The 24373-nt window shown below is 47.4% G+C and overlaps 1 protein-coding gene and 1 long non-coding RNA gene across 2 annotated transcripts in view; both read left to right on the plus strand.

Annotated features, from left to right (window-relative positions):
* The first annotated feature begins 9541 nt into the window (after nt 1-9541).
* LOC142057215 (uncharacterized) lies at nt 9542-16739 on the plus strand. The gene is made up of 3 exons (XR_012660583.1): nt 9542-9756; nt 15494-15733; nt 15977-16739. It is a non-coding gene; the product is annotated as an uncharacterized LOC142057215 (long non-coding RNA).
* Nucleotides 16740-21978: 5239 nt separating this feature from the next.
* LONRF2 (LON peptidase N-terminal domain and ring finger 2) overlaps nt 21979-24373 on the plus strand; it is a 36969-nt gene continuing 34574 nt past the window's right edge. The window contains 2 exon segments of the mRNA XM_075092788.1: nt 21979-22350; nt 22352-22853. Coding sequence (XP_074948889.1) covers nt 22090-22350; nt 22352-22853 — 763 coding nt within the window. The 5' untranslated portion in view covers nt 21979-22089.

Here is a 24373-nt window from a genome sequence, read left to right on the forward strand (position 1 = left end):
ATGAGAATGTTGTTTTCCTATTCGTGCTCAGGTGCTGCCCTGTTTGTACTGAGGGTAACGGCCCCCTGCTGCTACTGCTAGTCTCTCCTCAGATCAAGGCAGCTATCAGACAGCTCTGGCTTTTGTGTAACATTACTTTTTCCTTGAGGTGTTAATAACTTGTTAGCTCAGAAAGGCACCTTTGATCTTATCTGTGCTCCAGAAAGTTTACTAAGAAGAGTGATTATATAGGGATTGCTTAAGCTTGTTTTCTCAGATGAAAAAGGATGTCCTGTCAGTGTATCTGCATGTATCTGATATCCCTTAATTGACAGAGAGGGTGAATGGTCTTTCTGCTTAATGGCCTTATTGTGATTTACACTAAGCCCCCATCCTATTATTATGGCAATGTGAAGGGACCTGGAAGAAGGTGTAAATTCAACGTGTGCTTACTTTAAATGTGAGGGTATAAAGGAAACTAGGCACGGGAGCTGGGCCCTGAAGATTTATCGTGGCTAGTTGCTTGTTACATGCCATCTGCTGAGGCTGGCACAGCTTCTTTGTGGCCTGTGCTTGAGAAGATTTATGCAAGGTAGAAAGAGGCTTGTGGGTGGTGGAAAATTCCCTTTCAGCCTAAGTTAGCTGTGCATGTTCCTGGGCTGCTGCTGCGAGGAAAGCTTTAGAAGGAAATGATCCTGTTAGCGGCAAAGCGTGCAGTGCTCGGGCTGGTGAGTGCAGTGTGCCTGCCTCCTGGAGGAGGAGTGAGTTCAGCTCGCACTGATGTGTGCAGCTGACTCTGGTGCTGCCTTGTATAAATCCCTATTTTTGTGCTTTTAATGCAGTTGTGGGCAGCTGAGCTGCCATCTTGCTTTCCTGCGTGTGGCAGTAGCTTGGGGTGCCTCATCTTATCCCCACCAGAGCAGCTTTGAAAAGCCTGCAGTTTTGCTGTGCAGTAGGAGACATTTCCCTTATGAAGCGAGCGGCATCAGGCCTGCAGCCATGCAGCTGGTGATAACAGGCTGGTGTGTGTAAGCACAGAAATGGTGCTGTTTGGGGCTAGCTACTGTAAAATTATCATGTTTCCCTTATAATCCAGGAAGGAGTGAAAGGGGAAAAGATGTGTGTTTGCTTTGTGTCATAAAAAGAAGCTGCACTGATAGAAATTCCATACTGGTAAACCCAGGGCAGGCAATGCCTGGGAGAGCAACGCTGAAAAAAGCCGTGGGCAGTCACTTTAAAGCCCCCAGAGATGCTGGACTCTGTGTGGAAGGAAAGTTGCTGAAGCTTTTTATGGGAGGTGTTAGAGGAGCAAGCGTGCTCCCCCATATGGTGTATGTGCATGCCAGAGGAGCAGCTGCTAATGGGACAGCATGCACATGGCAGGCTGAAAGCATGAAGCATCTGCTGCGGGTGTCTGTTTGAAATCACAGAAAGTGGGGAGGAAAAAAAAAAGGTGGAAAGGAAGTAATGAAGTAGTAATATTGAAGGTTGCACACCTGGAAGTGCAGTACCCACCCTAACTACCAGAAATACATTGACCGCCTTGGATGTGTACAAGTCACTTCCGAGCAGTTTGTGGGATAAAAGCTAATCTGCAAATAGGAGGGTAAACGCAGGCCATAGGGCATCTGTATGCACTCTGGAAAGCAAATTAATACTGAGAACCCAGCCAAGGCTCTCGATCGTGCCTAAGTAAATAGATCTCATCTAGGAAAAATGTATAGCTACGCTGGAAGCATACAAGGAGAAGAAAAAGCTCTTGTGGAATAACTAGCTTTTTCGACAACTACGTGTTATGCACCTACTGCGATTTAAGGAGTAGGAACATTTAGTCTTGTAGATCTTTTTTTCCTCCTGTCTACAGCCTTTCTGCTTTATTCAGTTTTCTTTCCCATGTCCTGAGATGTCTTTGGATGATACACCGCCCTATGACCCATCATTCTTCTCTTGTCAGAAGGCTATAGGAAATACAAAATGTCCTCCATGATTTTGAGGAACACAAAGAGGAAAATCAGCGAGTTGTTATCGGTGACGAATGACTTGTCATGACTGAAACATCAAGATTGCATGAGCTACTTCTTAGATGTTTCATGTGTTGGTCAGGAATTCACTTACAGAAAAATTATCGCTGTTCTGTTCTGTATTTGGCATCTTTGTTCTTATGCTTTGAATGGCTTCCAGTAAGGTTTTACAGCAAGTAAAATTAGAAATCTGCCATACCGCAAAGCTTCACTTTGGATCCACCTATTTTACTCTCATTCTACTTTAAGCATTTTGTAAAGAGTCAACTCTTTGCACTTTCTCGGTTTCCTCAGTTCCTGACTGTTCTTTGCAATGCTGTGCTGTTTGTACTTGTGAAAAGGCAGCGAAGAAGAAGACTCAGCAAAGACCCTGGAGAGAACGGGACTCCAAAGTGGACTTTTATTCATATGCCTCTGTCCACTTCACAAGCTTCTTTCATCTGCCACTATCTGTTTTCCTTTCATTATATTTTCAGTAACTCTTTGCTGTAAAACCCATTGTGATATCTATTTATGATTAAAATTACAGATCTAGAAACGTGTGAGAGGAAAGGTATTAGGAGCAGAGTTGCAGCAAGAAAGAAAGAAGCAGCATGAGGAAGGAGCTTCCACGCTTCCTTTCACAGTTCCACCCCATTCGCTCTGTTTTGTACACCCGTTTGGCTGCTTTTAGGACCTAGATTCTTGGCCTTTTGGCTAAGGTCAAGTGTAGTGTGTAGCGTAGGTGGGTTTCCTGTTGGTGTCTTGGTTGCATGTATATATGTGCTTGCTATTCTCTGGTATCGTCAAGATAGGTTCTCCTAGGATCGACCTTTGTCCCATCAAGCATTACAGAACTGCATGGCAAAGATGGAGCAAAGGTGTTGTTTCCTTGCTTTCTAAGCAGTGGCAGTGTGTTGCTTTACTCCCCTTGACTACTAGACAGTATAAACATAATTTCATTTTTCTGGAAGCTGACTGGTGATGATAACAGTGCTTTAATCGGCTTTTAATCTCAGCACACCGTTTTAAATACATCTCTCTGTGAGAGCAAGGTATTGCAGTAAATTGTAATTGGGTTTTGTGGGTTTAGAGTTGACTTAATAGGTTATTGGAAATGCTATTCTGATGGAAAACAACTTACGTGCGTTACTGCTATCTCCATGTAGGCGTCTGTTATATGATTGCTTGCCAGTCAGAGAAAAATCACTTCATTAGATAGTGATACTATTTTATGGTAATCCGCTTACTGATGGATTTGTGGCTTAAAATACAGCATGGTTGATTTGCTTTGTGCATTCCTCTCCTGTTCTGAAGTAGTATTGGCAGAGTTTTCCTGCTTCCGTTATTTTGGGGCTTCTCTTCTGCAGCTTCTGGTTGGAACTGATGCAGGTTTAAACACTTCGCATTGGAAACTATGTAACTGACCTGTAGGCATGCCAAAAGGGGACAGTGTGAAGGCTTTAATGAAGAACTATAAGCCAGCAGCATAACGTGGCTGTGAGAAAGCTACCACCTGATTCTGCATGCATCCAGCTAAATATTTCCAATAATGGCCAATAAATATGAGTATGGGGACTAAAGCTGTGGAGAGACCTCGCCTTGATCCCATTTCCAGTTCTCATCAGCTCTGATCGGGAGGATCTAGCAGAGATGCAGGGAGGGGCTGATGGCGTTTGAGTGGACCGAAGATCCCACCTTCCAGGCAGTGAGCAGAACTTGTTCATCTAAGAGAGAAGAAGGGGTATAACTGCTGTCTAAACCTGCATGGGGGAAATGAAGGAGTGGGAGAAGCTCATATCCAGAGAAGGAGAGGAGCCAGAAGATAGTGGAGTCACAAAGACAAACTCGTCTGAGTTGACCAGGAGCCAGCTGAGGCTGGAAACTGGGAGGAGGTTTCCTACCTTGAGGCTCTGTCACCATTTTGGTGTATATAAAGGAAGCAAAATATAATACTAGGCTGGTATGCCACTGTCTGTTAAAGCAGGCCTTGACCTCATGTCCCAGCTGATCCTTCAGGTCCCATCTCTTAGCCCAGTGAGCCGTGGCTGTGAGCACAGCAGAGCAGGGCTGGTGTGCAAGCGTTGAGTGATGCAACTGGAGAAGGATCTGCAGAGGCAGGTGGGGCCAATCTCACACAGCCACATACATCCAGCCCAGTCTTGTATGCCAAGAGATGGGCTATACCTGGGGAGCTGTTGCCATCTACTGCCTCCATATCTTCTTTAGTGCATGTTAATCATATTTGGAGATGATAGAAGAAATGTCAAATCTTGCAAGGAGCCAGGAGTGCAGAGTGAATTCCCCGACTTTGTTTCTTTAGTGGAAATCTTATCTTCCCCCTGCCCATGTTTTGAGTTGGATGTCTGACACAAACAGAAGTGACTTGGTAGGAAACAAGAGGGAAGGCAAAGGGTATCATAGAGTAACTTCCTCATTTAAAGTTTTTGGGATCCCTGGCCCCTCTCCCTTCCTAATCCAAGGGAGAGGATGAGCAGGACGCTGAAACTAGATGACTTCTCCAATTCCAGATATCTCATCTCTAACTGACCAGACTGAACTGTGGGCGTGGCACAGTGCATGCAGACGTCCGTGCAGTGTCATTACTCGGGAGGACTCTACAAGGCATCGCCACTGTAGGCTCTGCCGATCCTGCTCAAACAGGTATCGCCTCCTGAAAATGAATCTTGAAGCTTCAATCCACCTCTTCTTCCTCATCCCTGAAGGGGAGAATAACAAGCACTTTCTGCAGAGGGGAACTGCCGTCCTCAGACATGAAGAAGCAGTTGCTGGGGGGACGATATACCGAATAGGCTTTATTGATGACTGTGTCCTGTAAACAAAACTTTTCCTATGAGGCTGGGAGTATTGAATATATTTGTAACATGTTTAGAGAAGGTGAAAAGTTCCTGTAGGAGATAGAGCAGGAATAAAATATTAATGGCTCTACTATCAGCAGATACCTTTAAACAGCAATCGTAACCTCTGGGTTCAATCACGCAGAGTGAACTGAACATGTAGGTTGCCAGTGCTTACGGCTACTGCAGATCATGCTGAATATGTCAGGAGCTTAATTTGATGCATTATTTTAATTTTGCACTGACACATAAACAATCAGAGATGTATGGGTTTTGCAGTCAGTGCAGCAACCTAATCTGCAAGCGATACTTTCATTAGCCACCTGAAACTTAAATGTAGTTGAGGGCTTTCTTTGTAATATATTATTCTGAAGCACATTGAGTCTGCTAGGCACTTCACTTGAGCTAAAGGCACAGAAAGACTTAGTGTATCCTCTGCTCTACCTGAGAGGGCAGGCACGGGTGAGAGTCGGGGAGCCTGGGGTTTCATGGGGTTACTCAAGTTTTGCTTTGCTTAACACCTGTGTTATTTGAGGTGAGTTCTGCAAGTGTGACTGGATCGTAGAGCACCTCATCTTCAGCTTGAAGTAGCTAACAAGCCGTTTCGGGCATTTGGCTGAGGTGGTTTGTTTTACAGGATGTAGAGCTGATAGTTCCAACTGCAATTAGGTCTCCTAAATGCTTTCTTTATAAATCTCTGGCTTTGCTTACTTCTGATTTTGCTGACTGTTTCTAAGAGCTAAAATGGTTATGCTGTTTCTGGGAATACACTTCAGGAAAATTACTTAGACTGTGTTGTGCCCTTGATGGGAAATAAATCTTGGTGTGCTACACTGATCTCTTGGCTGGGATGAAGGGCTTAAAGCTCAGTGAGAAGGTGAAGTCACTCTGTTTGAAATGTGCCTTTTGCTGTTTGTGTGATAGAACCACTGGGGAAATGCCAAATCTTTGAAGAATTCAGGCCACACAAACTGGGAAAAGCCCTATAGCTGCATGGATAAATTATTCATAAAGAGTATGACCTATCCCAGCCTGTGAATGGTGAAGATGGCTCTTCCATCAGTCACTGCTCCTCTCTGCAACAGCCTGCTGCAGCCTCAGGTGCTAGACCTGAGAGTGGGCCACTGGGGACTAGAGGGGCAAGGATAATTTGGGGGGAATCTGGGCTAGAGGCATGGTTAAGGAGACTGGACACTTCAGGAATGCTTGGGTAGGAAGAATAATAGAACTGAGGTCCAACAAGGTGGGAGACAGGAGAAGCAAGGGATTGACAGAGCAAGAGAAGGCTTGCACTAAGGGCCTGTGAAGGATGCTGGGGCTGATGGGACTTGCTTTGCTCTTTACCTTTTTCTTTTTTTTGCCTATGTCTAGAAATTTACATTCAGGAAGTGCTGAGTTTGCAACAGCTGGTACCGAAGTCTGGGAAATGCCAAAATTAGGGACTTCCCCCAGCCCTTCTGGCCCATACTTCTTAGCGTAGGAGTTATTCTTGTTACATTGTCACATGCTATTTTTTTCACAGAGTTCATGTCTCATTCATTGTACTGGAGAGATGGGTGCTTCTGCCTTGAGCGAGGTCTTGAAGAAGAGTAAGATGCCAGTGATTCTGTTTTGTTATTTCCTGCAATATATAGAAGGTGGGGACTGAGGGATGGGAGAACTGCATGAAGAAAAAAAGATAATCTTACAATGTCAGCAGTGGCCACAAAAGTTTTGCGTGATGCTAATTGTGTCATCTAACCCTGACTTCTCACAAGTGGTCACTGGCAACAGGTTCCTCATTCTCTGACCGCAAGCCTTGAGATATGACTTGCACAAGTCCTGTTTGTTCACAGCTGTGAATGAAGTCAGTCAAGGCTGCAGTCTGAATATAATATTAAATCAGGTTTTAGGTGCCTCAGCTGACACTCAAAATGGGTGGGTATTTTTTCGTTAGGCTTTTTGTACACCAGATCTCCACTTATAAACCAGGTTAATACATGTTCCTTCACCTCACAGGCGTTTTGGGGAAAATAATTACTAGCTGGAAAATTCTGCAGGAATAGGAAAGAAGGGGTTTTTTCCTCAGTCATGCTCCAGGCAGTGTCATATAAACATGACTTGAATGACAAAACAAAGCATGGAAAAGCTGCCCAGCCATGGAGGAGGAGAGCCAGGCATAACGCATAGATGTGAGGGGACAAGTTAGGGAGCCGGGACTAGCAGGCACATTTCTCTGGAGGCCAGGGCGGCTGGTATTAATGCTGGCTGTGAGGCTATGATACCACAGAGTCTCTAGTGCAAGTTATAGTGTGGGTCAGGAGCATGCCTTTGAAATTAAGCTCAGGGCTGACCCACCCCTTTGATTCCGTGTTTCACATCCCTTGCTGCTGGGGCACGAGAACTGAACCTGAGCACCTGATGTGTCCTCCCCTGAGTGGGGCCAGGCTACAGCCAGTCAAAGGGGAAACCCCTCAAGTGTGGATGTAGCTTCCTCAGAGCCGTTGGCTCTGCACATCAGCTCCTGTTGGGACCCATCACTTGCCAGCATGAATAAAGCCCTAGGATCTCTCTTTGTAAATTCACACCTGTTTAGACCACTCTAACTTTAATGCTACTGGACTTTTGAGTGTGACTTTGCAATCTTGACATTCCAGGTCAGTTTTGGGGAGGAGGGGGTTGGTATGGATTAGAATGCGCATAAATGGGGTCAGTGTGTTTCTTAAGGCACAGTCACACTAATTCATTCTGGTGGTGAATATGTGAAGAGCATGCATCAAAATAAAGCCACGTCACAGAACCGCATTCACCTCAGCCCTAGTTACAGGAAGAATTTATCTGTGTGATTCTGTTCTGTTATGGTACACGTATTAATGCGCTGCACAAGTGCATATACTGCACACAGTTTTCTCACAAATGCTTGGGGCTAGAGGTTGTTCACGCAGAGGGTGATGTGAGTGCAAGGTTGCTGCTGACTGTCAGTAGAAAATCATGGAGATTCCCTGATGATGGGAAAAAGGCCTAACACTAATGAATGAGGATTTAGGGAGCACCAGGGCAGTCAGCCTCTTCTCCATCCCTTGGGCAACAATTATTGCACAGCACGTGCCCTGGGAATCCATTTTCAGGCTCATGAAGTACTGGGTGGCCGTTGGGATCGGTTGGCATGGCTTCACCACATGAACATCAAACCCGGGCAGCCTGGCTGCCATCTCTCTGTGGAGACAAGGGGACAGGAGCAGATATTGTTTATCTTGTCTTCAAAATTCCTCTTGACATGGTCTCCCACAGGACTCTCATTTGAAAGCTCAGGAAGTGCGGGCTGGGTGAAGGAACTGGAAGATGGATTGGAAGTTGGCTGAACTGTTGGACTCAAGGGTAAGTAATCAATGGCTCAATGTCCAGGTGGCAGAGTGTAGCAAATGGAGCGTTCCAAAGTCAATACAAGAGGTCAGTATTGTTTGATATGTTCATCACTGATCTTGGATGATCAGCCAGAGTGTACCTTCAGCCATTTTGTAGATGACATTAAATTGCATGTTGGGCAGGGAAAGGCTTGCTATGCTGATGGTAGAGCAGCATTGAAAAACCTGAGGGTTGGGCTAGTGGAAACTTAATGAAGCTCAACAAGAAGTGCAGGGTTCAGCACCTGGGGTAGAACAGTCCCAGGCATCAGCGCAGGGTAGGGACCAATTTGCTGGGGAGTATATAATGTGTAAACTTAACTCCTCCTATCTCTTTTATATACAGTACGTTCCTCAGTCCTGTATAGACTTATGTTCTTCAACTGCCTAATGGGTGGCTGGCTATAGAAAAGGTGGAATATTCTTGGGCCTGCAAGGATGACAGACAGTGGTCACAAGGTTTGGCAAACTCTGATTATAAGAAAATAGGCTTTTCACAGCGTGGATGGGTCCGTGCTGGAGTAGATGCCCAGGGCAGCTGAGGAATCACCATCCTTGGATGTGTGTGAAACTCAGCTGTACACAGCAACCTTCTCGAGTGAGTGCCACCTTCTAATTTTGAGTTTGGCCCTGTGTTGAGCAGGGTTTGGAATAGATGATCTCCAGAGATCCTTTCCAACCCACATATTCCTGTTGTTATGGTCTGGGTATGCAGTAAGCATAGTTTTCCTCAGCTTCTTACCTTTATCTTTCTGTCTTTTTTTCTCTTCAAAACAAGTTATACGGAATAGGAGGAGCCCATGGAACATGCATGTTGTAGTTCCATGAAGTGACCCACGCAGAAGGTGAAATGCTGGCCAAATGCCATTCACTGCAAGTGGGCTAGAAAGGGACACTTACATGATCCTATCTGCTGCTAGCCTTTTCTCTCCACCTGATTAACGTCACTCTCTCCAACCCCCTTGGCCTGCAAGCAAGGCCCATTGTAGAATTCCTCGCACTCTGACAAAATCCCCTCTTTGAGACACAAACAAAGCAACGCTTGCTTGGCTGTACTCTTGACCTCCTTATCTTGTTTTCCACCAGCACCTTCGTACCCAGGCAATGTGACCTCCTGCTCACACGCTGTTTTCCAAGTAACATATACTGGGTGTGACGTGCTGAGCAAAACACAAACAGCAATTTCACTTGTCAGGAAGTTCCTCTGGCTTGGCAGCTCATGCTGTTGACTCACTGGCTGGCAGGTTTTTAACATGGAGCACCACTGCTATGGACTCAGTTTTACTGGAGGACAGTACCTCTGGCACACCTGAATAGCACTGTGCGTGTGCTGTGCCTTTCAGAGACACACAATAAGTGTTCGATGGCTGCTATGCATTGCCTTGATTGAAGCTTGACACCCACATAGCAACTGAGTTGTTCAGTGCAGGGTGGGAATGCAAACCACTCTGTTAATAATTCTTTTACAGCTGCAGAAACCATAAGGTATTTGTGTGAAGGTGATGAAATGAGCATGGAGAAAACCCTTGTAAACAGGTAATGGTTAGCTTCCATCACTACTGCTTATTTGGCCTATCAAGAGTGGTTTTTTTCGTTGTTTTTTGTTTTGTTTTACAGGTTGGGGTGGGCAGAGTCAGACTCTGGAAACGGAGTATTTTTTTGTTAATTAAGAAAAATTATGTTTGTGTTCCAAATTAAATCAGAATACCCTTAAGCTGTCCCGCTGTGAATGCTTTTACGCGGATCTTCTGGCAGCGAGTCAAGCGTTGTCACCACTCCTGTGCCTAGCATTTATTATTTAGGCATGTACTCAGGGATTTCTGGTGAAGACAGGGCAATATTAATGCTGCTGTGCAAGCCTCAAGTGAAACTTCACCCAAACATGGGCACACAACTCCAAGAGTGACTTTCCAACCAGAACAAGCACAGAGAGGCTAGAAAAAAGTTGCATTAGGGACCTGCATCCTAGATTGGTTCATAGGTTGTACAGAGACTCCATGATCATCTCTTCTGACTTTCTGCATCACACAGCCATTACACAATACTCCTGAACTGACTGTTTTGACCATGGGTACACGTTTAGGAAAGGGGAGGGAGGAAGGATTCTGACCTGACCTGAATTTACAAAGGCCCATTAATGGAGAAGTCATCACAGTACTTAGTAAAATGTCTTAGTTTTAATTACCTTCACAGGTAATTACATGCCATTATCATCACAGTTAATTATTTATTATTTATTTCTAGTCTAAACTTTCCTCAAGCTTCATCTTTTGAAACTTGGGATGCTTCAGTTCGCTACAGCCAGGAGATTAGATGAAATGTCTGTTCTGGCATTGGTGCTGGTAGAGGATCCTGCACCTTACCATAACAATCATTAGAGGTGGGAAGAACTGGGACTGACTTGTAGCAGTGGGGTTTCCCCCTTTCCTAATATTCTCATGTATGCCACCGGTCCTGTAACACTTCATGGAATAAGGCTCTGTTCCTGGCATGCGCTGCAAAAGCACTGTCAGCTTTTCAGCTTCTTTGGCTTTGTATGTCAGTCCCGTGATATGTGGGCGCAAGGGAAATGGAAGGGGATGAATGTAAAAAAAAAAATAGTACTGGTTTGTTCCTCAATCTCTGTTTCCAAAATTTGCTTTAAGAATCAAATCACTCTGACCAAGCCTGAAATAAATTAGGAGCTCTTTTATTCCCTTGTGGTGTAAATCTAAACCACTGGCACCGTATCCAGAAGACCTTTAATTTTGCAGCTGTGTAGCGGCAGTTTGTGTCTTTCTATAAATCACCTGCATCTATTCACACTTAACAGCACTGTTGTTTGTTCTCTTTGACCTGATAAACCAGAGCTGTGAGGATTAGGTTTCCAGCCCCTGTGAGCCTCTTTCTTAGCGACCAGTTTGAATTTCAGCCTGGAGTGAGCCAGTTGACTGCCTAATGAGGTATAGGACACCTTGGAACTAATTAGTCTTGAATGTAGTTCTAAGTCATCAATGACACCTGCCTGCACTACTGTACCTGGTTAGCTGGCATTGCCTCCATGGTACGTGAGATCTGCTGACTCTGTTGAAGGGTTGGGCTTGCCGCCCCAGCTAGAAAAATAAGGAAAATGAAAGACACTGTCTAAATAATGTTTATAGAGGATCTGAGCCAAGCAGTCTGGGGAGAAGAGACTGCTAGAAGAGACGAGAGTGGTGTGGAGTCTGCTGATTACTAGTTTAATAAAACCAGAAAATAGGTGTGCATATGTGTGCAGGGAGGATAAAGGTAGACTATGTATCGTGCACAGCTTGCTTGAAAGCAGGCTGGAAAAGGGCTAATTCATGTGGTAACATGTAAACTAATGGTCAGCTTTAGCAGTCAGCTGTGGCTATTCCATATCAGGACTTTATAGGGCTGGCCATTTAAAATACATCTCCTCATAGCTCTTAAAAGTAAACACCATGTGTTTCTGTGACTGAGAAGCTACGAAAGTTTTACTTGTGTTTGCTTGAGTAGAAGGATGAGCTTTATGTATGAGCTTCACACACATTTGAAAGCTGTATCTGGCTCTGCACAGCCCTGTTAGCTGTTCAGAGTAAATTTTGCTGGAAACCTTAATGGCTTTAAGAGGTCTTGTTCTAAATATCCTAACAGAAGAGATTCTAAATGTGTTTTTACCCATTCTAATCACTGGTGCATTCATTAAAAAATACGTTGAACCAAAATTACTACAAACCCCCTACCCCTATTTTTGTACTCTTTCAATTTCCTAAAGGTTTGCTTGTATACTAGCTAACACACTGCAATCGGAATTGATTACAGAAGTGTGTTTCCCTTCTCGTCTTGCTTCTTTCCAAATCATTAGTTTTAACTGGGGAGATGGTGATTATTACACTGGCATCCATTTTCCAGTGCTGCTCTTTAGTTCCCAGACATCCATTTGTTTATGACAAAGCTGATACCAACATTTTTCTTGTGCAGTCCTTTTGATAGACAGAGGTTGCTTTCAGACATTTCATTCAAGGGACTGATCTAATTCTTTGGAGTTTTACTATTGCCTTCCTTAAAATCTGGATCTTTCTTAAAATGGATCAGTTTTTGGCTGGATGACGCCCAATGAATCTGGATGAAGATGTTGAATAAAGCACCATAAAGGATTATCTTTGCATCTGGGCCAAGCTATGCGCATGCAACCTCATCTTTGGCTCCCAACTCCCTAAAGTGATTTTGCTTTTCTTCAGTAATTAACACATTAATTAAGAGGTAGGTTTAAAAAATGAAACAAAAAACGAAACAAAACAATGCCCCCAAACCAAAAACAAATCCAACAAAAGAAGCATTTTACCTTTTCCTCCTCTTCTCCCATTCTTCCATCTTTGTGGTCCTGTGGCTGAATTCAGGGTGGGTTTTTTTTTTTTTTTCAAAATCCTCTCCACTCAGGATCTTGCTTATTTCTTCACAGCAAAAAGACATTTGAGAAGACATCCCAGCCATTTGAAAAAGCCTCTCTCCATGGCATTGCTGCCATGGAAGCTTAAAACTGCTTGTCATCTTCAACCTCTCCTTCCCCAGCGACTGCAGCCTCTCACCCCCCTGCATTCTCTTACCCTTTACCTCATTCTTTCCCTCAGCTCCTCACCAGCTTACATGGAAAATGTCAGTTCTGTCAGCTGTCACACAACAGATGGGCCAGCCCTGCTCCACGGAGCACTGCCCTTCCTGCTTGCCTTCCCTTTCACCTCCAAATGCTGTCAATGTGCTACCCAGAGCCACTGACTCTTACTTTCCTCTAATTTTACTTTAGGTCCCCCCAGTCTGTTTTCATCCCCTACACAACATGTTTTGCTGTTACATCCTGTCATCCGTGGAAGCTTTGTGACTGCTGCCTCCTGATTCCCCTTTCTTTCAAGTCCTAGAATCTAATGTCCTGGGGCAGAAGAATGCTGTCCCCCAGAGCTTTCTCCTCTGGTGCCCCTCTGAGCAATGTCAGCCCCAAACAGTTCTACCCATTATCTTTGTTCTCCCCGCAGCTGAAATAAGTCATGATGCGCCCTCCTAACATCCCCTGGTGGGTAGCTAGCCATGGCCAGAAGGCTGGATCTTTCCACATTTCATCACAACCATCCGTATTGCTGAACTGGCACCTGTAATCTTTGTCTCCTGCGGTTTGGCCGTAATGTTCAGGCTTTGTCTAAATATTTCTATTCCTGCCTGCACTGTGTTTTCCAGACAAGATCTCATGTCTGTTCACACCCCCATATTATTTTCCTGGTCTCAGTCATGCTGTTCCCATATGACTGAAAGGGCTGCTCTCCGTCTCTGGTCTCCTTTCTGACTGTGCCCATTCATTAATCAGTTGTTCAAACCTCCTGCCTTTCCTGTTCGTTAATCTCTTATTCCTTGTTCAGGTCCTCTAGCTACCTCACCTTTTCTGTGTAAGGAGAAACCTCCCTCAGTCTCCTCCATAGCTTTGTTCAGCCCGGCTTGGCTGGCTTTTTGGTTTCTGGGGTAATGGGTGCTCCCTTGGTGAAGGCCATTTCTCTGGTGGGGAGGGTGGCCACGGTGCTGCCGTCCTCCCCAGTCCCTTGTGATGGAGGCAGGCGGTCCTGCCTGGGTCCTGGTGGCTGAGCTTGGGGAAACGTGTGCAACCAAGCCTCCTGGCTGGATGACACCATCATCCCTGCTGACCCCTGCCACGTAACCTCACTCTTCATTTTGGCTTGGCATCCGCCACCTCCTCCCGCTGCAGGAGAGTCCTGGCACACAGATTTTCATTCCTGGGGCAGCAAACATCCAGTTTGTCTTCTCAGCTGAGAAGTTAGGAGCCAGGTCCTTCTCCAAGTCCCCCAGTGACCAACCAGTGATCTTCACTGAGTACATGTTTCCACAGCACAGCCCGCTGAGCGGAAAAACTGAAGGCTCTGACTCAGAAACAGAGATGCCCTGATTTGGGCAGACTGATGAAATTCACCCCCTCGGCCGCGCCCCACAGAACAGGATGGCTGACCTTTCCGCTGAAGCAGCCTGCTCTGGTATAGTGACCCAAAATCAGCATTTAATCAACATATAAAAAACCACTATGCTCTCCTTCCAATACTTGCCTCTGCCAAAAAAAAAAAAACAACAACAAAAAAACCACAAAAGACAAACACTCATTGTTCAAGAGGTGGAAACTTGCCTTGTCCTGTCTGCTCTTGACTGGCAAAGAACAGACATATTTTTATTTTGCTATGTTATCTCAAAATTTTTATCTTTCAAGCTGCCTATGCATTTTGTAGGCTGCAAGACTTTTAGGACCAGGGATGTCAGCAGGAGGTTTCTAATGCTTGATCTGATAATAGCAACGAGGTTCAAGGTGACGGGTGCTGTGTGAGGGGCCCACACTGAACGCTTCATCAGGAATCACTTTACAATTAAAATTGGATTGCTGCAGCATGGACTCCCAGAGTATTCCTTGAATGGGGTCATGAAGACAGTGACCAGTAGTTTTCCGGGGCGGGGACAAGACTTTTCCATGGCTCTCCACCTGTAGGAACGGGATCTTTTTTCTGCCTTAACACTGTCAGCTCTTCAGAATGTTTTTTCCCATCTGACCTACATTTAATTTTGTAAGCATAATGTCTGGGAGTTTCATGAAAATGTGTCATAGTCTGACTCACAGTAAAGAAGCCATCAAAACAGGACAAGAAAGTTTCTTGCAGGCATAACAGTATCTCATGCATGCATCTAATTGACTTTGTTTGCCTTTCTCATGCTGGATTGCAACTGACTGAGAATTTTAAAGTAGGGAAAGACATTCACACTTGAGATCCAGTTTTGGTGAATCCCAGGCAGCGCTCCTGAAACGAAAGCTCCCATGTCACTGCTATTAATGAAGGTAGTATCTGGTCCTCAGTACACGAACCGCGCAAAGTCGTGACCATAGGTAGGGTGCTTGAGAACAAATCCAGAATGTCCTTCTCCAGGCTCTGGAAAATCTGTTCCAGAGTACAGTCTCAGAGACTTGCTGGTATGCGGTGTCACATCGATGTTGTAAAACTATAAGGGAATCCCTTCTGAAACGGGGCAAAGTGTTACATTTCAGTGGGTCCTTTTTCAGCTAATAGTAGCAGTTGGAAAACATGATGTCTCTCAGTAAAAAAATGCCATCTGAAATGATATGTAAGACTATGTAATGCAAAAGTCAAAGACGACAAGACTGAGATAAAACATTTGAGAAGGTAATGGTGTGCTAGCAGGACTGGGAGAAAGCGTACCTGGAGAAACACTGAACCCCGTCTGTACTCCCAAGGCAGCACATCTCCCTGAAAAATGTTTGTGCAGCACTCCAGAAATGGGAGAGGCCCCCGGACACAAACAGCTGTCTCCTGTACCCACAGAGATGCCACTTGCTGTGCCCACCATCCGGCTGGACAACCACCCATGTGAGCAGCTGGCACCAGAAGGGATTTGGGACGCCACCAACTGCAGTGTGCTATCCTGCTTTGTAAAACGAGCTCAATGCCAGATGCCAGAAGAGTCCCGTGCTGTAGTGTGTGTTGTCTTACTGAACTTGAGGGTGCCCTGGCATGACATAAGCCTGGGCAACGGCGCTTTCCACCTGTGTGGGGTAAATGCTGGGGCTGCTAGCTTTCAGCCTGGTCCAGGTGCTGCTGTGCTTAAGCATGTGCAGCAGTCCAGAGGAGTCCGAGCAGGGCTTTGCTAATCCACAGTTTAAACAGGGATTGCAACACAGGTGTAACTTGACTCATTTTCACCACGCATTTGCTTGCAGAACCCTCTCCCGCCTGATGGGCAAACTGACCCCAGCTACCCAGAGGTGGATGGAGATGAGCACCCAACAAGAGGACATCCTGCTCCAACCCTGTGCCTGCCAAAAGCCCTGATGGCGCCAGCAACAGAAACACAGGTCTTGCTATTTCTTCAGGCATGTGAACCAGCACAATGGAAGATATTCACGATATTCTGAAAATCCAAGCTGATGCTTACCAAAAAAGACTGAAAAATTCCCCGACTCTATGCTAGGAAATAGCAAAGCAGGTGATATGGAAAGAGACCTCCTTCGGATGAGCTAATCACGTCCACAGCTGCGCGTGCCGGGACGGCAGCCACTCCCCAGCCCATCGGTTGCTACGGCTGGCATCACCCTCCGTGTAACCCTCTGATTAGGAAATAGGTGCTGTCAGGAAAATTCGCAACTGGCCCATGCCGACCGAGGAGAGAGACTCGGACACAACATAGAGAATGACAACAGTAAATATTTATTCATGTGCATGAGGTGTCCCAGTCAAATTGGGGCACCCTGAATGCGCTTAACGCAGGGTTCTTATATCCTTCAAATGTCGAGGTACAGCACAATTTGACTAATCACTAACACCCATGCTACTGATTACTAATCATAGTAAAACTTTGCAAAGCAACAATATTTTTGCAGCATTCTTGCTGCTTGCCTATTGATCCAGACATCCCTGGATTCAGTCTTAGTTACTTATCTAGGAGGCTGGACAATGCTGGGGGGGTTTCAAAGACGTGTTGGAGGGAGTAGGATGTTGGAGGTATCTTGGTTGTCCCGGGGTATCCTTTGTCCTTCATGGACAGCTCTAAGCTTCCAAGAAGCAAAGTCCTTATTTCCAGGGCTGGGCTGTCCTTCAGTTTTTTTTACTTAAGGGTGAACAACACCAGTCTGCAGTAAAATTCCACTACCTCATTACATTACCATGTATAATGTGAACTAATATAGTATGAAAGTGTATTAACTTTGTTAATATATGTGTTAACATATAATGTTATTAACATTAACATTAATATATGTATTAACTAAGTTAATACACTTTCACACTGTAAAGACTGATTGATATAATAGGGAAGGGGATTTTCTTAACAGTGCTTATCTTGGAGTGAGGAGCCACTTGCTCCGCACAGCAGCTATTGGAAGGGAATCCAGCAGTACCCTTTAATTGGCTCCTTTTGCATCATAGGATGTGTTAATGATTTGTTGGACAGTTATTAAGCTGTTTAATCTTCCAGTCAGACCATGCAGGATGTAGTTAAGAATAATATCTTTTGTACACGATACCCATGTGTCACGCTGAAAAGGCAAGATCCACCTCCCGGTCTGGGACGTTGCAAGGAAGCATGAGAACCTCCAGAAACAGGCCTAGCTCCTGGGATTCACGGCAGCTGGATTAACGTATTGCATGTCTTCTGGGGGGAAATAAATAATCTTCATTACGTTGAACATCAATAGATTTTAGCTAGCACCTTTTTCATCACTGGCACTACCCTGCAACTTTCTTATAAAAATTAAACTTTTGAAACAAGTCTTTCTTTAAAAAAAAAAAAACATATAAAACATTTTATTTCTGATATTTCAGCAGGGGCAGATTCAGTAAGCTGACAAAGGCTTCAGTAGCAAAAATTATACAGTGATCTTTTCTTTTGAAAGCTGGAAAGTTTGTAATAAATGAGGCAGTGATTAGGGAAGGAGAAAAGCAGCTGAGTGCTGGCTGGAAGGACTGCATTCTGCCCTCTGCCGTGGGTTTTCTTTGTGCCAAAGTGTAAGGCGAATACGTCATGCCTTGAGAGGGGGATTGCTAATTGTATAGCTCGCATTTGCAGAGCGCTCAAGCTGAGGCCCACACTCAGACGGAAGCCTCGGCACCTCCATCCAGTTGCAGCTCCACCGAAGGAAGCTGTACTTCTGAAATAATGTGCATATCTCTGATGTTTCATCCTCTAAACTGAGTGGCCCAAGTAAGTGGCCGGTCTGGACTCAAGTCACCTGTACCTCAACTTCCCAGCTGGTGGGAAGTTGACTCATGCTCTTGTTGAAAACGCAAATGTGTGCACACTTGTGAGACATTCCAATGCTGTACCCTGAATCTTATAGAAAAGCACATGGGGAAATTTATCATTCTGCTACTGCAGCAAGGTATGACTAATACAAATGAAAAGGTGCAGGGGTCTACACCATGACCAGGGAGAACATTGCTGTTTGGATGCCCATTAACTGAATACCTTCTTTCCTGTGCCATGTATCCTGTAGAGAAGATAGCATGTGATTAATTAAAATCGTATCAGGTTAATGCACGAAGGAGACATTAAATAAGCATACACAGCCTTAATTATGCTGTATCCTAATTTTTGTGTCTTTGACTTTACAACTTCAGTAACATTTCAGTGCGGTACGTGTGTGTGTGCATCTGTGCGCTGATGATATCCTAATTAACTTATTCCGAAACAGTAAAAGACAGATTTCCTCCACAAGATCATCAAAACAAACTGGAGTTTAACACTTCAAACTACCTTGGAATAGGAAAGTGTTAGAGGAATGAAAAAAGCCCTCCAAATATGTAAATGCTGTCATTTCAAAGTTGCTTCATCTCCTCCTCCTTTCCCCTTCAAACTTCAAGTAAAATTCTACCCTGGGGAAAACCCTGGGAAAGCTGGGCCTCAGGAAGAGGTTGAAAATTAGGCTACAAACTTAAAGGAAACCTCGTGTCAACTTCGAAGTGTGTAACAGTGACTCAGAGGAGTGAGCTCCTGTAATTCTCCCCTTGGAAAGCGGACGGACTTCTGGGCATTGCCTGAGACAGCGTGGTGAGGCCATTCCTAAGGGGAAGAGTGCTAGTAACAGGAAAACAGTACTGCTAACGGGGAGCACCTCTAACAACCTGCCACGTGGTGGCTGATTTTGGGTGATGGGGTTTTTTTGTTTGTCTGTTTGGGGTTTTTTTTTGTTTGTTTTTAAGATGATGAAGCCAGCAGAAGTCCTGCCATGCTTTTGGTGAGTACAAGAGGTCCTTCATTTCCTGCGGTAGGCAACATTTCAATCCTACACAGCAGCTACAGCTTTTCTTCTAATAAAAATTACAAATCAACTTTAGTGTTTCAGTTGGCTTTCAGTTGCTTTATGAAAAATCCATTCTGCTTTGTGGTTCTTGCAATCAGTCGCTCGAAGTTTGTCCAACAAGAAGCCATAAACCATACGGCCATGCCACGGGGCACCTGTTCCACCGGAACTTCTTGGCAGGAGCCTCCTATGTCACGTTCGCTGACCGTGGATGAATAAGCTGGCATACTAATGACAACTTCAGTGAGAAGCATGAGCTTCTTAAGTATAGATCATTAATGATTTTACTTTAGTTTCTTTCCTTCTTGTTTCTTGCTGTTTCTTCAGCTACCCTTCTTTCCTGCAAAGTATTAACACTTGGGCTCAGGGAATTTTCATGGATGTTGCAAAAGGGAGCTGTATCAAAGTGGCTTTGTTGCTCAGATAGGGAAACAGCGGATACAAGTGCAGAGTAATGCCATGGCCAGACAAATGCACCATGTTCTGGAGCAAGACCTGCAAAAGAATATGGCCCCAAAATAGACACCAAGGAGAAGAGAGACGGAGGTGTGCTCAGATGCCGGTGGCAAGCAATTCTGTGCCTGGGAGGAAGGAGAAAGATGGCACGCTGAGTCAGTTTGAAGAGCAGCAAGGTAATTTTGTTCCCTTGGAAATAGATGTCTTGGAAAAAACAGAGAGCGCACGCCAAGAAGCTATTGATCACATTGCTAAATGCAGCAGTGGCCTCATTTAGCAGTAGGGTCTTCTAGAAGCACCTGCTGAGCATTGATGAGGAAAGGACCGCAGCCCTCCCTGCACGGCACGACACAAGTGTGGCAGTAAATGGAGGGCCTGACTGGTGGTGTTCAGTGCCGCCACCTGAGCTGGTGCCGCCCGCCAGCAGGGACGACTGGAAGCGAAGGGCGATCACGCCACAGTCCTAAGACACGCAAGGAAAAGCGGCGCGGCACGATGGGTTCGCCTGTTCCCGCCTTCCGCAGGAAAGTACGAGGGCTGCTGGGGACTTCCCAGCCAAAGAGCCTCATGGCCGGGGGAGCAGGATGGGAGCAATCGGCAAAAATGCTGCTGCTTCTTGTCAGGGTCCCAGGAACCAGAGGATAACGCTGGGGGGTGACTCAAGTGGCAAGTCCACATTTTCATCGTCCATCCAAGATCCTGTGGCCTGTCTTTGATATGGCAGAGCAGAACTAGCCGCACTGCTTCTGTCCTAGATGGATCCCTGATGGATCACGTCCCCAGCTGACTCTGATAAATGGCAGTGGGATTCAATCCCACTGTAATTCCAAGTGAAAACTTTGAGAATGATGAAATAGTGACAGGATGCTGAGGTCAGCTTCTGGATAGAAACCTTGGGCCAAGGAGGGTGATGCAAGTGCCGGACTGGTGAGCATCGCTCGAAGAAGCATTATTAGAAACATTAATAGCGCAAAACGGGTAAGCCGTGGAACAACTTTACGCACACAAACTGTTTTGCAAAGCAACCACTTCTACAGCCATCATCCGCCTGCTTCTTTATTGATCTAGACATCCCTGGAGCCAGTCTTGCTACAGTTTCTTACCTATGATGACAGGTAAGGGGAGGGTTTCACAGAGCTGTCGGAGGGGCTAGGGCACCGGTGTTACCTCGGTGGTGCGCGGGTATCTGTTATCCTTCGTGGACGGCTTTAAGATTCTGAGAAACAGAAGTCCTTACCTTCTGGGTGGGGCCTGTCCTGCTCCTCCTTGCCACAAGCTGAGGTCCTTCGGTCACGCTTACTTCACCAGGAATATTGATGCTTACGTAAGCATGACTATGCAGTATATGATGCAAACTGCATAGATCTTAGGAAAGTTAATACAATTCCACACTATTAAGAAAGTTGATACAATTTCATACTATAAAGACTAATTCGTACAATAATTAAGGAACGAGATTTTCCTAACACGGGCTAAGCGGCTTAAGGCCTAGCAGGAGAGAGGCAAAAACCGGCATACCCGCCGCTGTCCAGCTGCAGCAGCCCGAGAAGCGGCTGGACACGGACACCTCCCCGTCCGACTGACAGGCTCTCCGCTCCTCCGAACGGTTTGTTTACAGCTGTGTCTAAAATAAACGTTGCCTATTTTTCCTTTTTTTTTTTTTTTACCCCTGTTATTCCTGCGGAGCAAGTTGGATGCCTTTCTGACTCACGCATGATTAACTAACTTCCAGCTGCATTATCTTTATTGTTGCTGCCGATGCACAAGCCAGCGCTCAGCACGACTCCGGATCCCAAACTGAGCTGGCAAGGCTGCCGCTTACAGAAAAGGATTTTTTCTGAGAGCTGTTGGGCTTGGGAAATTTTTTTTTTTTTTTTTAATATATAGATATATATTTTGGCCGTTTAGGAGAGGACACGTGCTTTCTTCCTCGGGAACCAGAGCAATACAGCCAAACAATAACGACATACCCCGACCCACCCCGTGCGGAGGGGCCGCGCCCGGCAGCCCGGCGGCGCCGAGGGGGTCCCGGCGGCGGCGCCCGGCGGGAGGGGAGGGGCGGGCGGCCCCGGCGAGGAAGCGGTTAAGGAGCCGGACACCAGGAAACGGGAAGGAAGAGGCTGAGCCCAGCGGGAGCGGCACAGCGGAAACCCCCCCGCCCCGCCCCCGCCGGGAGCCGCCGCCGGCGGGCTGGGCGCACGTGCGGGCGCGGCGACGGGCGGGCACGTGCGGCACCGGCACCTGGCGGCGGCGGCGGCGAGCCCGGAGAGAGGCAGAGAGGGGGGCGCTCCCCCGGCCCCGCCGCGAGGGAAGGCGATCGGAGGCGGCTTACACAACCGGCCGCCCCTTACATAAGCCGGGAGCCGGGCCCGCGGGGGCGGTGCCAGCCGCCCCCCGTCTCTGCCCCCCCCCCCCCCGCCTCGCGCCCAGGAGCCGCCCCCCTGCTGCAGCGATGTGACCCGCCCCCTCCCTCCCGCCCTCCTTCCGTCGCCGTCCCCTCCCAGGAAGGAGCCGGAGTCGGCAGCGCCGCGGGCCCGGCATGGAGTAGGGCGGCCCGGGGCCGGCAGCGCCGCGCGGGCATGGAGCTGGGCCCGGGGCCCTGCGCGCTGCCCCCCGCCGCCGGGACCGGGGCGGCGGCGGCAGGGGGGAGACCGTGCGCCGAGATGCTGCAGGTGGCGGAGGAGGCCTTCCGCGGCGGCAACTTCGAGCTGGCGGCCGAGATCTACGGCTCGGAGCTGGCGGAGCTGCCGCAGCCCGAGCGGGGCCTGTGCCTCCGCCGTGCCGACGCGCTGGCCCGGGCCGGCCGCATGGCCGAGGCGCTGGACGCCTACGGCGCGGCGGGGGCGGCTGGCGCGGCTGCGGCCCGAGGAGCTGCGGGAGCTGGCCGAGAGCTTCGCCCTCAGCATCCGCGACAAGGAGCTGCGCCTCCCGCCCTGGGGGAGCGGCGGAGCCGGCGGCGGGACGGAGGGCGAGGGGCTGGGCGACCCGCCGTGCTGCCGCCCGCCCGAGCTCTTCGCCTGCCCGCTGTGCCGGCGGCTGCTGTGCGAGCCGGTGACCCTGCACTGCGGGCACACCCACTGCCGCCGCTGCGCCGAGCCCGGCGACTGCGGCCGCTGCCACCGCCCCCGCCGCCCCGCCGAGACCACCCCCGCCGCCTCGCCGCCGGCGACCCCCGCCGGCGCCGGCTCCCGCCCGCGGGTCAACGTGGTGCTGGGCAGCCTGCTGCAGAAGTGGTTCGGGGCCGAGAGCCGGGCCCGGCGGCTCCGCGCCGAGGGCGACGCGCTGCGGGAGCGCCAGGAGCTGCCGGCCGCCCTGGAGAAGTACAACCAGGCCCTGGAGATGGGTGAGTGGCTGGGGGAGCGGAGCGGGGCGGGGGGCGGTGGAGGAGGAGGAGGAGGAGGGAGGAGGAAGAAGACGCGAGGCGGGGGCAGCGCTGCTCGCCGGCCTCCGGGCTGCCCCCCCCCTCCCCATACCCTTGCCAGGGGTGCGATTTGTGGTGAATGGTGGGAGAGGGCACCTGGGGGTGGCTTTGAGAATGAATCCTCCCAGCGGGTCTACTCAACCCCCCGCCCCAAGTGAATGGCTATTTTTGTTCCGCTGTTATTTTTGTCCTTGCTCAGAAGGTGCCTGTCGTTTAACTGCCTGCAGTCGATGACTCATTATGCAGTATTTCTAGAAAACCCGCTTTCCTATTTATGGGGAAACCATCTTTTAGTAAAGGATACGCAGTAGTGGTCGTGGTGAGCCCGACCGCGGCTTCGTGGAAGAAATTAGTGGGTGGTTCAGATTCATTCAGCTGCGTGCATCTTCAGCAAATCATAGCCTTTGAAAACACTTACCGACATATCAGTACGCATAACGGCTCAGAAAATTATCTTGCACTGTATTGCAAAATATTCGAGATAAATCTGCATTTTCACTCGCGGAGATCGTCCGCCCGTGTTTTGAGTTTATAGGCATGCAGTCTTCCTATGTGCAAAGTATTCCCTGAAGAGCCTGGGTGTAAATAAAAGAGGCATGGGCTGCCCTTCTCTCCCAAGCCGATGGCAGCCTTAGTTGATTAGAACTAGATTGTTTTCAGTCTCTGCGCCGAGTAGTAGGTGGATCCCGCTCGCTCGGTTGTAGCCTTGGAGTAATGCTTGTATGCCTGCGTGCTCCCGTCTTGCTCGCTCCGCAAGCGGTGGGGGTGGCACAGCACCGCGGGTGCCTAAGACGCCTGGAGAGAGGCATGCGGCTGGGAATGTCACAAACCTGTAGGAGGAAAAGCTCACCTACACTGCCTAGGTGAGCAGGAGCTTCTTTATTTCAGCGCTGGGGACACGGCAGATAACTCTGCCAAAGGCGCGTCCACCTTTGCACTAAAATTCACCAGTTTTTATACACCTGTAAAGTCACTATTATATAAATTGTTTACCATAAAAATGCATACTGTGTTCGCTATTAAATGTAACCTTTACATCGATTGGTTCCTTTGATTATATAACTTCATCAATATTCATATCCCAAAATAATCATTGGTCCCCTCTACTAATATCCACTAATTGGAGTTCTTGATATTCAAAGATGGGAAGGGTAAGGGGATTTCTAAGCAGCGTCACTGGTGCATTACAGGTTTTTATAGCAAGTTTCCTTGGTTTCACCAGACTTAACAAATACAATAATCAACAAATATGGTTCCTGGAGTTATAGGATTCCAGTGAAACTCTACTATTCAATTCTTTATTGTTTCATCCAGTTTCTATTAGTTTCTTAATACAAAACAGTAACTACCTAGTGAGGTTTCTGTGGTTACAACTTTCAAAACACATGATATTCTAACATTCAATTTCTACTGTAATCAAATCTGGTGATTTTTTGCAACAG

Source organism: Phalacrocorax aristotelis, chromosome 1 (assembly GCF_949628215.1).
Source record: "Phalacrocorax aristotelis chromosome 1, bGulAri2.1, whole genome shotgun sequence".
Taxonomy (NCBI): Eukaryota; Metazoa; Chordata; class Aves; order Suliformes; family Phalacrocoracidae; genus Phalacrocorax; species Phalacrocorax aristotelis.